At 43.9% G+C, this 14995-nt stretch overlaps 2 protein-coding genes across 2 annotated transcripts in view; one reads left to right on the forward strand and one right to left on the reverse strand.

Annotated features, from left to right (window-relative positions):
• The window catches only part of stx8 (syntaxin 8), a 100091-nt gene extending 96588 nt beyond the window's left edge, over window positions 1–3503 (forward strand). Inside the window, exon 8 of the mRNA XM_061734623.1 lies at window positions 616–3503. Coding sequence (XP_061590607.1) covers window positions 616–680 — 65 coding nt within the window. The 3' untranslated portion in view covers window positions 681–3503. The remainder of the gene's footprint in view (window positions 1–615) is intronic.
• A 1572-nt stretch (window positions 3504–5075) lies between these two features.
• The window catches only part of LOC133455123 (netrin-1-like), a 462555-nt gene continuing 452635 nt past the window's right edge, over window positions 5076–14995 (reverse strand). The window contains exons 7-8 of the mRNA XM_061734036.1: window positions 13979–14053; window positions 5076–5500 (exon numbers count right to left, since the gene is read on the reverse strand). Coding sequence (XP_061590020.1) covers window positions 5172–5500; window positions 13979–14053 — 404 coding nt within the window. The 3' untranslated portion in view covers window positions 5076–5171. The remainder of the gene's footprint in view (window positions 5501–13978; window positions 14054–14995) is intronic.

Consider the following 14995-nt stretch of genomic DNA (forward strand, 5'->3'; position numbering starts at 1 on the left):
GCTCTTTTCTTCGTTTATATGTGATTTTTTTTTTTGTTTTGGTTTTTTGCACAATAGTTGTCCTTATTTCTTTGATTTACTGTGACCGGAAAAAGTCGGATAAACCATTCAGAAAAAGATCGCTAACTAGCGGTCGCGGGGGGTACTGCACCGCGACCAAATGGAGTGACGGAGAGGTCCGAAGGATTCAGCACGGCGTCACGGCTGCGGCGTGTGCTCTGCGTTGGTGTGACGCAGAAGCTTAATTCAGCCTTAAGGCTACTATCCACACACGCTAACACGGTAGAGTACAAATGTGGGATCTCTGAGCCTCTCAGACAGCATCCTGTGACATCACAAGTTGGGGACCGGCTCTCTTTTGTAACAGAAATTTACGAAACATGAAATATCTGGGGCCAAGACGTTGAAGGAAAACGTAACATTTCAGCTCCGTAAACCATAAAATATGTTGCCCCGCCCAGTCACCAAAAGGGGGTGGGGTTGTGTACGTGACATAGGGAAGGGGGAGTTGCTTAAAAGAGGGAGGGGCCAGCTCTCTGTGTTGAATCCCCGTTTTTGACCTTGAACGTTGCACCTCCTCCTGATTTTCCTCTTCATGTCTCTTCTCGCCCTCAGGGATGCTGGTGGTGATCGTGCTGCTGCTCATCGCCATCGTGGTGGTCGGCGTGTGGCCGATGTGAGCCAACCGCGGACTAAAGCACCGGATCGGTGCAGAACACAAACTGGACTCTAACTTCCTCTCTGGTTGCTGGAGACCGACCTAAGAAATGTGACATGAAGACTTCCAGCAACACAGTTGTGTTTTTATACGATTTGTTTTTTTTTTCTTTCTGCTGGTTTAAAATCGTCCCGATTTAATGATTTATTCAAATTTGAATCAGCTCTCTGTTACATAATGTGGCCCGTTTTAACTCAACGGTTGGACCGGTTCCCTGCCGTGCAGGCACAGGTCCGCCTGCGGTCACGCTGGCGTTTACGTCACGTACGCGGACTCTGCAAGCTCTGCAATATCCCCCGTCCGAACCCTCCGGTGCACTACTGTAGCAGCTGTGATGTTATATTTTGGGGGGGGATTTTAAAATGTTTATAGCCGTCTGGTAGCCAACACAAACAGCTCACCCGTGTTCCCAACACGGCTCTTTCCCTTACCCGTAAATCAGCTCAGCTCGTGATTTCTAATAAATGACATTTCCAGTTAATAGCCCCGAGATTCCTGTCCGTCTGCATTCACGCCGGCGGCTACTCACGCCTCTCTCTGGAGTGATTTGGTAACGCGACACCGAGCTCGGGTGGACATCTGACGAGCGGTTCAAGCGCACGAGTAGCGCCTTCAAACTTTCCATTATGAAATCCCTGCGATATTTGTCCTGCTTCAACCGGAGGAGCGGAGCTTGAAGAAACATCACTGAAGGCGACGGAGGCGAAGGACTTTTCACTGTAACAAGAGTTTATTTCAACTGAAAAATCTGAATTTAGTTCTACCAAGTTGGTGTGTTCAGTAGTTATTGTTTCCTTCTTTAATGTCAATGATCTAAACAACCACAAACAAGTAAAAAAAAAAAAAAAAAAAAAATGTTGAAAAGACAATAAAATCCACAATGTCTTGTGTCATTAAATATATTCATATATAATAACCATAATATATTAGTAGGCATTGTAAAACATCGCTAGGAGTCTCTGCAATGGTGACGACAACATTTACAATTCATGACATGAACACAAAGCAACACTTCCATGTGTGTCTATGGCGTTTCGTCCGGACGCTCGTCGAACCATCGCTCCAAAGGACTGATGGGAAATTTACAGCGTGAGGCGACAGAGATGAGGGAGGAGTGACTGCAGGTCACAGATGTGCCGGATGGAGGGAAGGAAAGGCTGAACGAGGAAAGGCAGAAACGTGGATCAGCGTGTCGTCGTCGTCCTCGGCGCTGGAGGAGCCGCCGGCAGGTACCGTTGGGACCAAATCACAATCATTTAACTGTTTATTATAGAAAAAAAAAAAATCAAAGCTTGAAAGTAAATATGGCGCTACAGCAGATCAGCCACCTGTAATTTGTCTCCTACAGTTGAACTTAAGGTGGATTGATCTTTCATGGTTCATGGAGTCATTCTGGAGCATCAAAGTGGTCATGTTATGCTTTTCTGACTTGTTTACAGTCTCATAATGATATATTATCATCTCTGATGTGACAGCAAGCTAAAAAAAACAAGGTAAATGTACGTTCTAGCGTTACAAGGCTCAAAGTAATCTGATCTCAGTGTGGTGAAGATGAGGTTTTTTTTAAAACCTTGGCTCTATGTGATGTCATAGAGGGCAACAATTGTTCCAGATAGTGCACATCCACACGCAGATGCTACAAGGGTGAATTTATGAACCCACAGCACGGATAGCTTGTAAGTTCAACATTTTACTTCTGTTTCCAAGATATCCTTGAAGAAATGTGTTTCTGGGTTGCAAGGGCGAGTTGGACTGCCGTGGCTCAGTGGGTCCGGACCAAGGGTGGACGTTTGGGGTACATAGCTTTGACATGGAGATGTTAAAAGCTACAGGAGTTATGTGTATCAGCAAGCCTCCAGGAGCTAGACCAGGGGTCGGCAACCCAAAATGTTGAAAGAGCCATATTGGACCAAAAACACAAAAAACAAATATGTCTGGAGCCGCAAAAAATGAAAAGTCTTGTATAACTTAGAATGAAGGCAACACATGCTGTATGTTTCTATATTAGTTAGAACTGGGGGAAGATTTTTATTTTTAATTATGCACAAGTCAAAATTTCGAGAAAAAAGTCAAAATGTCAAGAAAAAAGTCAAAATGTCGAGATTAATGTTGAAGTACAGTCTCGAGAAAAAATTCGAAATGATGAGAAAAAAGTCGAAATTTCGAGAAAAAAAGTCAAAATGTCGAGATAAAAAGTCGAAATGTCAATGTTGAGAAAAAATTCAAAATTTCCTGAAAAAAGTCGAAATGTTGAGAAAAAAGTCGAAATGTTGAGAAAAAAATTCGAAATGTCGAGAAAAAAAGTCACAATGTCGAGAAAAAAGTCAAAATGTTGAGAAAAAAAGTCAAAATGTCGTGAAAAAAGTTGAAATGTTGAGATTAAAAAAGAAAGGAAAAAAAAGGTCAAACATTTTTGAAAAAGCTCCAGGAGCCACTAGGGAGGCGCTAAAGAGCCGCATGCGGCTCTAGAGCCGCGGGTTGCCGACCCCTGAGCTAGACCAATCAGAAAACACTTAGGAGGTTCTAGTTACTCCGGTACCTCCGGTTCAAATTAAACGACTAAATATGAGCATAATATGACCACTTTAAGGTCCCTGGAGAAGCACGTTCAGGGTCAAGACACTGGAATAATGCGTTATCAACCTTGTCCTTAAATTAGCTTAAAAACCTTTATTTTTTTAATTACATGAACAGGTTTTACTGCTGCTCATTGCCACATGATTATATTTTCTTTTCTGTTGAGATTGGATTAAAAAAAGTAAACAAAGTAAGTTTTTTCATTTGTTTTTTGTGACACCTTGAAACATCCAAACTGAGCGGTCTGAATCGGGGGGCTGAAGCGATGGCGCGTCACCCCATTTTCTGCTGCAAAAGTGACATCTGATGCGTTTTCTTTCTTAACCGTATTCATTGTCGTTGAATGGCTGTTAGCGTTAGCGGAAACAGCTAAGGGTCTTCTGAATATTCATGCAGGAATTCGACTGGCCTCTGGTCCTCAGTTAGCTCGTAGAAACTGCCATTTTTTTAATGAAATAAAAGACTGAAACAAGGAAAATCACAGTAAATACTGAAAGTGAAGTCAGTGATTTGAAATGCACCCCTCCCCCTCAATTAAAACATAAAACATTAGTACCACAAGCAGCACCATAGTGAACTGAGCGTTAGTATGTGAAGCATTGGCGTGCTGCTTTACGCTAGCACAGGCGTGTCAATAATAACGTCGCTCGATTTAAGCGACGTCCGTCAGTTCTTTACTCTAAATCTGTGACAGATTTATGGTTGAGATGCAGATATGTGTGTTACGGTTTGCAGCGGCGGCTGTAAAAGCACAGCGGCGGGAAGATTTCTGCCGCGGTCGGAGGAGAGAGGTTCAGAGGAACGGGGAAAAACAAAGACGAGCAGAGGAAACGCTGCCGCTGCGTTTGAGCTGGTTAGATCTCCGGTTTCTTGAGCCGCAGATGCACCTCAAAATGTGGAAAACAGGGAAAGGCGAGCAACTCTAGCGCTCCTTCGCTCGGCCTTTCCAAGCAAAAGGATGAGGTAATTTTATGCATTCGTGCAGCAAACGTTTGCAGGAGTGGTTGTAAAAGCACAAACTTCAGTGGAGGAAATATTCCTTCCCCGGTCTTGATGAAACAGGCTAGCTTTCTTGATGAAACAGGCTAGCTTTCTTGATGAAACAGGCTAGCTTTCTTGATGAAACAGGCTAGCATTCTTGATGAAACGGGCTAGCATTCTTCATGAAACAGGCTAGCAATTTTGAAGAAATGGACTAGCTTTTGTTGCTGAAACGGGCTAGCATTCTTAATCAAACGGGCTAGCATTTTTGATGAAACGGGCTAGCATTCTTAATCAAACGGGCTAGCATTTTTGATGAAACGGGATAGCATTCTTCATGAAACGGACTAGGTTTTTTCATGAAACGGGCTACCTTTCTTGGTGAAACGGGCTAGCTTGCTGGGGAAGAGAACACAAAAAACATGCGTTTGCAACGCCGCATATGTGTTTAAGTGGCTTCTGTCGTCTTCTCCTTCCTTCCTTTTTTTGTGCATCAGCATAGATGTCCATAAAAATTAGAACATACAATATATTGATTTCATACTGGGATAACGAAAAAAAAAAAAAAAAAAAAAAAAAAAAACAGAAACACAAATCATGTTATATACTGGTAATAGGTGCAAATCCGGCAAATCCACGAAACGAGACGGATCTCGAAGTAAAATAAACCATACAAACCAAATCTGCAAGGTGAGCTCCTTCAACAAAAGTTCACTAGAAAAAAAAACAAAACAAGAATCATCCTAAATAATTCTCTTCATGCTTCTACACAAAAAAGCAGCGACATAAACAGTCTGTTCTGTCCGTGGTCCTCTCACACGTCTTTTCCTCTCATTCACCTCCTCAGCTTTGCTCTTTTTCCAGCCTCCTCCACCTTTTTTCTTTTTCCCGCCGACTAGGGCTTCTTGCACTTGCCTTTCTTCTCGCGCTGCTGGAACTTCCTGAGCCGCCGCGCCCACGTGTCCCTCCACTGGATAACCAGGCTGCCCTTGTCCGCCACCACCCCGCCCTGGCCGGGGGAGTCCTCGTTGTTCCCCAGCAGCAGGTACTTCTTCCCCGTTTTGATCTTGGGACACTTGCATGCCACGTCCTTGGCGCGCACCCACAAAAACTGGTCCCCGCGGCGTATGCGGCTCTCGCCCTGCTTGTAGACGGAGATGACGTTGACGGTGAATTTCCACCACTCGCCGGATCTGTCCGCCTTCAGGATGTGGACCTGGACAGCTGCGAAAGGGACGACCAACAGATGAAACGTTACTATTAATCTCGTATGTGAGAGACTACTGGGCTAACAAACCTGCAACAGTTACTGAGACAACAAACGGCTAATAACAGGTCCCGCCCCCTTCCTCCCATTGGACCACAGACAGACTTCAAGTACAGCAATCCCTCGTTTTTCACGGGGGTTACGTTCCAAAAAGAACCCGTGATAGGTGAAATCCATTAAGTGGTACAATTATTATACAAGACTTTAAATTGCGGAGATCAGCACAGCGCACCGCGATCGAATTGGATTTGAACGGGAGAATCGGTGTAGAACGTTTTGTTGACATTATGGGTTTTGGAGAAAATTAGCAAACTTATATTTGGCAAGCGTACATGTACTGTACATATTAAACCAAAACGTTATTGACACACAGGAAGTGAAGAAGCGGGAGACCGTTTAACCAATCAGAATGCAGAACACAATGCAAATCCATGAAGCAGCGAGACCGTGAAATAGGAATGGGTGATATTTTACCGTTCACGATAAACCGTCAAAAAAATTCCCCACGGTAAGAATTTGTCATCTCACGGTAAAAATGATAAATTGAGGAAATGAGCAAGAAAGAAAGAAAGAAAGAAAGAAAGAAAGAAAGAAAGAAAGAAAGAAAGAAAGAAAGAAAGAAAGAAAGAAAGAAAGAAAGAAAGAAAGAAAGAAAGAAAGAAAGAAAGAAAGAAAGAAAGAAAGAAAGAAAGAAAGAAAGAAAGAAAGAAAGAAAGAAAGAAATGAGCCTGAAAGAAGGAAGGAAAGAAAGAAAGAAGGAAGGAAAGAAAGAAGGAAGGAAAGAAAGAAGGAAGGAAGGAAAGAAAGAAGGAAGGAAAGAAAGAAAGAAGGAAGGAAAGAAAGAAAGAAAGAAAGAAAGAAGGAAAGAAAGAAAGAAAGAAAGAAAGAAAGAAAGAAGGAAAGAAATGAGCCTGAAAGAAAGAAAGAAAGAAAGAAAGAAAGAGTATTTTTTCTTATCGTCATTTTTATCGTTATCGGGATAAATGCCAGAAATTATCGTGATACATTTTTTAGTCCATACCGCCCATCCCTACTGTGAAAGCTGAACCGCGTTATAGCGAGGGATTACTGTATTTACAGGGTCATAGATCAGGCGGTTTACTTAAAAGATGGGCCCAGCTTGTTTTCACCAGCTTTTACGACGGCATGTATTTAACTCTATTCATTAACTTCTGCCCCCCCTCCCCCTCTGGCTGTACCGGGGGGGAATAGCGGGGCTTTTGGATCCTAACCAGAGGCCCAAACCACCTCAGTTGACGCCCCTCGGAGTGGAGGAGCAGCAGCTCGTCTCCACGTCCTTCTTTAGGACCGACTCACAATCTCTGAGAAGAATTCATCCACTATAGGGACTATTTCATGTCCTCAGTCTCATTCTTTCCAATCACTCCCAACAGTTTGTGACTATGGGGTGAGGGTCAGGGCTAGAGATGAACCGATTGATCGGCCACTGATCGGGATCGGGCCGATAATAATAATAATCGGTTTTGATCGGAAAATAATACTTCAGAGCGGGCCAATCTGATGACGTTTACAACAGCAAACCGCCGCCCGCGCGGTCTCTAAGAGTCTCTATAGCAGGGATATTCAATTGGCGGCCCGCGGGCCACATGCGGCCCGCCAGGAGCTTTTATGTGGCCCCTGGTCATATTTCAAAAAAGGGGGTGTTTGTTGAATTTTTTTTTTTTTTTTTTTTTTTTTTTTTTTTTTTTTTTTTTTAATAATAGTGATGCACCGAATGTTCGGCCGAAAATAGCAAAAAAAAACACTTTCGGTGTTCGGTGGAATAAGTGGGGAAAAAACCGAACAGTTAATAACAGCTTGAATAACAGCTGGAGTGAGGGAGCAGTTTTAAACGCAGCAAACATGTCAGCATGTCAGATCATTACTTGGATGTGGGGAAAAAGCAGAGGACACGAGAAATGATCCAGGCTGAGTTGGATTTGGAAAAGCCACAATGCATGGTTTCAAAATGAACTTGCATTCAAAATAATATTTCTTTATCTGAATATTATATTTAACATTCACAATTACTAAATCTGGAGACAATTAATACATAATTCATATGTAAACTAGATATATTCAAATGTATAATACAAATGTATTATATTTACATAAGTCTTCGTCTTTGAGTGCAAAATACATTTTGAAAACCCCCACATTTTCAAATTGTGCGGCCCTCTCCATACAGTCCTTTTGCAGATGTGGCCCCCGGCCGAATCTAGTTGAATACCCCTGCTAGGGTGAAATATTGCTCATTGCCTCAGCATGCAATAAAACAGTCAATTCATGATACTTTCTCATCTCCTAATTTTGATACCTAATAATACAATGTCAGTGTCATGTACATGAGACAACAATATTGACGAATTTATGGATTTCTCGCTGTGATCGGCAAAATCGGGATAGGCAGATACTGGTTTTCGAGATCGGTGATCGGCCCTCAAAATCCTGATCGGTACATCTCTAGTCATGGCGTGGATTGACCGCTAAACTCCAGGGATACCCCAGAAGGCAGTGAAAGGGCGTTCCTCTCTTACTGACTGGGAACCACGGCAGCATGTCCATCGCTGGGTCCGTAACCTCAACCAACCATGTATGTTCCCGTATAAAATACCGCTGCCCAGTTTTCAAGGATGTTGGGAAGTAAAGGAGGATCATTGCTGTCGCAGTTTTCCTCCTCAACGTTTGACGGGGATTGGCATTCTCTCTGCCACCAGAGCAGAGATAGATCTTTGATTGGGTGGCGCCCTCATCCTGGACGCCATCACGTCAAGTTCAACTCTTTAATGCCCTTCTGTCAGAGGAGGGGTTTTTTCTCTCCACAGTCGCCTGGTGCTTGCTCGGGACAGAAGGTTGTATAGATCAAGGGTCGGCAACCGGCGGCTCTAGAGCCGCATGCGGCTCTTTAGCGCCGCCCTAGTGGCTCCTGGAGCTTTTTCAAAAATGTTTCACCTTTTTTTTTCCTTTTTTCCCCCCTTTTTCTTCTTTTTTTCTTCCTGTTTTTCTCTTTCTTTCTCTTTCTTTTCTCTTTTTTTCCTCTTTTTTCCCTTTTTTCTTTCTTTTCTTGTTTTTTTTCCTTTTTTTCCCCTTTTTTCTTTTTTTTTTCTTCCTTTTTTCTCTTTGTCTTTATTTTCTCTTTTTTTCCTTTTTTTCTTTCTTTTCTTGTTTTTTTTAGTTTTTTCTTCTTTCTTTCCTTTTTTTCCACTTTTTTTCTTCCCTTTTCAACATTTGACATTTGAACTTTTTCTCGAGATTGTACTTCAACATTATTTTGACTTTTTTCTCTAAATTTTGACTTTTTTCTCCACATTTTGACTTTTTTTTCGACATTTCTCCTTTCACCATTTGCCTTCATTCTAAGGCTGATACAAGACCTTTCATTTTTTGCGGCTCCAGACATATTCGTTTTTTGTGTTTTTGGTCCAATATGGCTGTTTCAACATTTTAGGTTGCCGACCCCTGGTATAGAAGAAACGTTTGGATACCACCTGTTGGTTTCCTTAGCAAATTCTTATTTGATTGGCATCGTATTAACTGGAGTAACTTGGAATGAGTTGAACTCTTGTTGAAGTGCCTTGAGATGGCCGGTCGTGATTTGGCGCCGTATAAATAAAGCTTAATGGAACTGCTGGTTCTCATCTCCACTTCAAACTAGAAGCTGACTGCATGAAGCCAACAGCACAACATCACCGAGGGGAAATCGTGGCACCTCCATACCACCAATAAATACCAACGCAGAAATTCCTCCTTAGTCCATAAAAGGATTCTTACGGTTTGATTAGTATCCCTATAGCTGCTCGAGGAGGCGAGTCAGGAGCCCGGCTATCACTTGCATCCCCCCCCACCCCCGTGCTCTCCGTCCATTACGACTGACACAGCAGCGTGATTTGTAACGCGATTAGGAGGCAGGGAAGGGCTATTAGAGACGTCGGCTGGAACTGATGGGGTCCTCAGAGGGCGGACAACCTCTCACGGATCACATCCCGGCGCGTATCAATATGTATTATATTGACCAGATCCTTTTTAACTTCCATTACAGTTAGGCCGTACTTGGATGTGAACCATCTCGTGACAGGGACGCCGGGTTCACCTTCAGCGTCGGGCTAATGGAGCCCAACCTCCTGGCAGCGAGGCCACCATATAAGCGCAGGGGTAAATTACTGCCTCCCTCTTTGGATTTCATCCATCGTGATGCTCCAATTCTCCTCACAGGTCAAAGTCAGAAGTGTGTCGTCAGGGCTTCATGTCTCCATTACTTTAAAATAAAACGTGCATGAATTGATTGGGGAGGGCAGGTTTGCCGGTTTGAGGGAGAGTGCATTTCTACAAAATTGTCGAACCATTTAAGAGAAATATCCGTGTTCTTCACTGTTATCGTCCATCGATAAGTATTTATTGGGTTTGAGGCGGCGATTAGTTTATATTGATCAACACTCGATGCCCGATGGTCGTTGTTAAGGGATACGTTCACTGTCCGTAGTGTTTTAGTTCTTCCGATCAGTGTAAAATCGGTCAAGCAGTGTGACCTGACAGCGACTCCGCCAGGTTATTGCCTCTAAGAGCTTCCAATGTTCGTTGGATGCGTTCGCTCTCACGGCAGTTCTACGTAATCTACTGTACCCAGGATTCCTGCTGATGTCAAATTAGGGCAGGGCGATATATCGAGTATAGGCGATGTATCTCGGCTTCTACTCTGTGCGATGTACAAAATGACTCTATCGTGAATATTCGAATATACATTTGCTTTTAGCCGCGGGCGTTAAATTACAGGCTTTTCTCACACTCTCGTCTCGTCTCTCCTTCTCTGAGACGTAAAACAAGCGCACCCTGTTACACATGTTAGTCACCTGCTGTCGTGTGTGCATTATCATTGGTCCTGCTGGTGTCAGCGCTGCGGTCCGGGACCAGCGCTCACTTCCCCGCTTTAACTTTCCCAAACTCGCCTGTTTGCGCCGTGAGTTCATCTACGCGGTTGCTACGCGCGACGGACTCTTTTCAAAGCTAACTGGTTCAGTAAAGACGGGAGGGGATGTTTTCTCCTCCCACGACGCGCACGGCTCTCCGGAGAGCGGGGAGCCGCTCAGGGCGACACGCGAAGCCGAGCCTTTAGACTGATTTATGGTTCCGCGTTACACCAACGCAGAGCCTACGGCGTAAGTGCCCATCGACGCGTACCCTACGCCGTAGGTTCTGCGTCGATTTAACGCGGAACCATAATTCAGGCCTTTCTGTTCCAGAACTGAGAAACGTCACCTAGTGTCGCTTAAATGTGGCCACATGAAATCAATCACTATCATCGAAAAAAAGTTAAACAACACTATATGACGTCATATTTTTAAAAGTAAGTGAAAGTGATGCAAATTAAAGGAGGAAAGGATGAAACATTGCAGTCCCTGCACCTACATAGTCTGAATATAAAGCTGCTGTAAAGGCCCCTCCTGCTCAGAGCAGCTCATCCTGGTAAAACCAGGTGAAACCTGGTCATCCTGGTAAAACCAGGACCAGAACATGTTCTTAGCAGATGTTCTTCAGACGGGGAGTCAGAGATGCAACGTGCACTTTCTGTTTTGAAATTACACTTTTTATGTTTATGCCACTCACTGCTTAGTAACTGTTTAATAAATACAGTTTTGGTAAATTTGACTTATTTGAAAGTTTAAAATGAGCATATATTAATGCAGTATGAACAAGAATGTTTTAATGTAGACATATAGAATCATCATACTGGTGTGATTGTAGCATCAAAGTTTTAATTCAAGGCTAAGGCAAAATATCGAGATATATATCGTGTATCGTGACATGGCCTAAAAATATCGAGATATTAATAAAAGGCCATATCGCCCAGCCCTATGTCAAATATATGCACCTGCACCTGCACCCTGTAGCTTGGTTCCCCCGTCGCGGCGTGGAGCTCGGTTCTCTGCCAATCTTTCCAGAAACAGCGCAGCACTCTTATGCTCCGCTAGTTTGGCACTCGACAAATCCAGCACAGGGACCTTGTTTTGGTCTGAGATTGATTGATTGATTGATTGATCAGCCAACACAGCGACTCTTCCCACGGCCACCGAGGGGTGAGACAGGGATAATGTAGACTACAACACAGATGCGGCTCCCGGTTGATACGTCGGTCACGTGACACACCTGGAAAACCTCCGTAACCTCGTATGTGTTTACGAAACCCAACTCTTAGTTGTCTCAATGACAAATTTCAAGTCATGCGCTGAATTTCAGAAACAAACTCTGTGCTGGAATCCAATGCTAGCTAGCACGCTTTCAAGAAAACAAACTTCCTTCTGGTGTTTAAAATGACGTAAAACTGTACGGTCTACAATTCAGTTTGGTTCAAAAATGTCCAGGCTGTTATCAGAATTAGTTATCTTCATCGAGTTGCCAACGATATAAACACAAATAACTGTACTTGCCAGCTCTGACCCCCAGGGGGCGTGTCCTACATGTCCTATGGATTGAAGGGGGGACCAGAAGAAATTAGATGAAAGTGCTACTTAAGTCCAGGGCCCAGACTCCGCCTGAGCTTTAGGCTACGTTGTTTTTATAGTAGATTTTAAGTAGATTAAGGTGTTAACATAAAAAGTACATCAGTGGTTTTAATTTTGAAAAAGTGGTTAGTTTGTGTTTAGTTTGTTTTTGACAGATATTGAGAACAATAACTCCCATCAGCTAAACCAATATAATAAAAAAGTTATTTATCCGTTCTAGAAGTAGAAAAAAAAGAGTAATTCTGGTAAATAGAAAAATTAAGTGATAAAAAAAACCTAAAAAAAACAAAACAAAGCACGAAATGAAGTGAAATTTACCTGCAAATCTGTTTCATTTCAGTTAGTTTTTCCTTGTTAAGTTTAGTTTTATAAAACGTATTTATTCGCGTTAACAGGATTATTTTTTTCCCTGTATATTCAGCTTTAGTCTTAGTTTTCGTTAACTCTAATAACTGTCCTGCTTCAGATTGTAAATTTGAGACCTCAACAATGATTTCATCATTCATACTCCGGTCTCAGTCATCAGGCTGGTACCATGTGAACGGAGGATAGCAGTCAGATCGTAACCAAGACGACGAGGACCCAACGAGCGCTGCTCACATCGCTGTCTGAAGTTTTCATTTAACAACATTGAAACTGGCTTCAAGCACTGAAAAGTGGCATTTTAAGAATGAAGGTCCGATTTCAGTCACGACTAACGTAGGCGACGGCGTCTGATTCCTCATGAAAACGAGCGTTCTCCCCACATGCTCGCCCGACATCATCGCCACTGGCAGAAACAACACTTGCCACGTCAGCTGGTACTCAGTCTGGTGCTGAGTGGCGGTTCCTCTGACGAGAGACTGTAACGCTTCGCTCCAAAACACATGTCTGAGGTTAAAGAAACTGAAATTAAAGCTTTATATCTAGATTTAAAGGGGACCTATTCTGGCATCTAATACCTATTTAAAACAGGCCTTGAATGTCTTAAAAACAAGGTTTTGATTGTTTTTGCTAAATAAATTAGAAATTCAGCCTCTGATCCATGTCTTTATCTTCCCATTCTCTAACCTCATTATCTATGCAGGATTCTGAGTGGGCGGGGCTATGATAATGAGGCTCTGTGCTGATTGGCTAAATGAATGACGCGATACACCGCTACGAAAAAATGGCGGAAGCTCCGGCCGGTGGAGTTAGTTGTGGCCGTGGTTTCATGCATTGGAGGCCAACCGATGTAAAAACTTTTGGTTACGTAACGAAAGGGAGCAGAATCTGAACGGCTCGTAGAAGTCACAGGACACTGGACGGCTCGTATAGACGCTGCAGAATTTGGTTGCTTTGCTCCTTCTCTGAGTTGGCAGGCTGAGGGGAGACCACTTTATATATGTTAAAGCAAGAAAAAACGTGTTTTTCATAATAGGTCCCCTTTAAGATAAAACTCCATTGGAAACATTTGCGCCAGCGCTTGCTCTCCGAAGATGCCAGAGAACTTGCAGCGCTGATTCGTCCGCACTGGGGGCCGAGCCGAGGCTTTTCTCACGCCACCGGCAGCAAGGTAGGCGCTGGCGGAAGAGGAGGTGTGCATAAGCTGACCCCTTAACTCCCCAAATCCCCGGAGAACAAAGCCCGGGCCTGTCCATCAAGCTGCTGAAGTATGCCGCGGGACGCCGCCGCCGCTCTAGAGGACTTCAATCGGGGGGGGGCGGGAAGAGGGGAGAGGTCACACTTCTTATCCACACCTTGAATGGCGCGGCAGACGGATGGTCGCAGGAATGCGGCGAGCGTCCGTTGTGGGAGGGTCGGGGGTGGGGGGGAGCTACCTTAATGAGGATCTACCAGAGAGCCGAGGTGGGAAGTAACCCTTCACACGCACAAACACCTCCGTCTAACTCATCCGTCCTCCGGGCGAAGCTTTGTCTCCGATCGCCGGAGTGAGACGTCAGGAAGAACACAACTCACCGTAATCTTTCTTGCAGTACTTCTTCATGTTGATCTTCAGCTTGCCTTTCGACGCTTTGCAGTAAGAGTCGCAGTCTGGAAGAAACAGTCATAGAAAGAGTTTTTTTATGTTGAGAAAAGACAATTTTTCATATTAAAATATGGGTTTCAGGGTGCTTTCACACTTGTCCCATTTGGAGCAGTTGTTCCGAAAATGGGAGCGTTTCTCCCTAAAGATCGGTTCGTTTGGTATATGTGAACACAGCAATCGCTGGGATGTGGGACAAAACAAGCGAGCCGAGATCGCCTAGGTGGTCTCGGCTCGCTTCCATTCCAGACCTGGAGCGGTTCGTTTGCAGTGAGAACACAATCGACACAGAAACACACAGAAACACAGAAGCAAACTAGCCACACTCGCTTACGATGCTCCATAGTTGTTGTTTTTCCCGGGGTACGGAAGAGGAAACTCCTTCCGCGTTCATTTCTGACCAATGAGAGAACAATTGGTTCGTACATGGCATTTGTTATCAGCTTTGAACCGCTACAGACGGTTGCCTTGTGAACACAAACGCCACAAACGAAAAACGAAACAACTGTATCGATTTAGCCCCTGAATCGGAACAAAACAAACGGGCCACAGGTCTAAAAGCACCCTCAGTTTTTATTTGAGAACTTTCAGGAAGGGTTGAGTTTCTCTTGCGGCCTCCCGTCCCCACCAGTTGGATCCCCATACTGTTCCACTTGATTGATTTATGGCGCAACAACAATAAAACCAGTTCATGATGTCCGGCGGACATCATGGTGGACGGGATGGAGAGAACTGAGAAAGTAAGTGTGGAAGAGAAAACCGGAGAGAGATTCAACAAGACTAAATTATAAGTGACGTGATGAGCGCACATGTCCACCCTGGGACGTGATTTGCCATGTTAGTGGATCTATAACCAGGTTTTTGCAGATATGGACGCACGGTGCATCTGTCTATCTGGGTGAGAAGAAGACCAGGTTTGCTGCAGCTCCCGAAGAAGAGAGAGAGAAAAA

The sequence above is a fragment of the Cololabis saira genome, chromosome 1 (genome assembly GCF_033807715.1).
Source record: "Cololabis saira isolate AMF1-May2022 chromosome 1, fColSai1.1, whole genome shotgun sequence".
In the NCBI taxonomy this organism is placed as follows: Eukaryota; Metazoa; Chordata; class Actinopteri; order Beloniformes; family Belonidae; genus Cololabis; species Cololabis saira.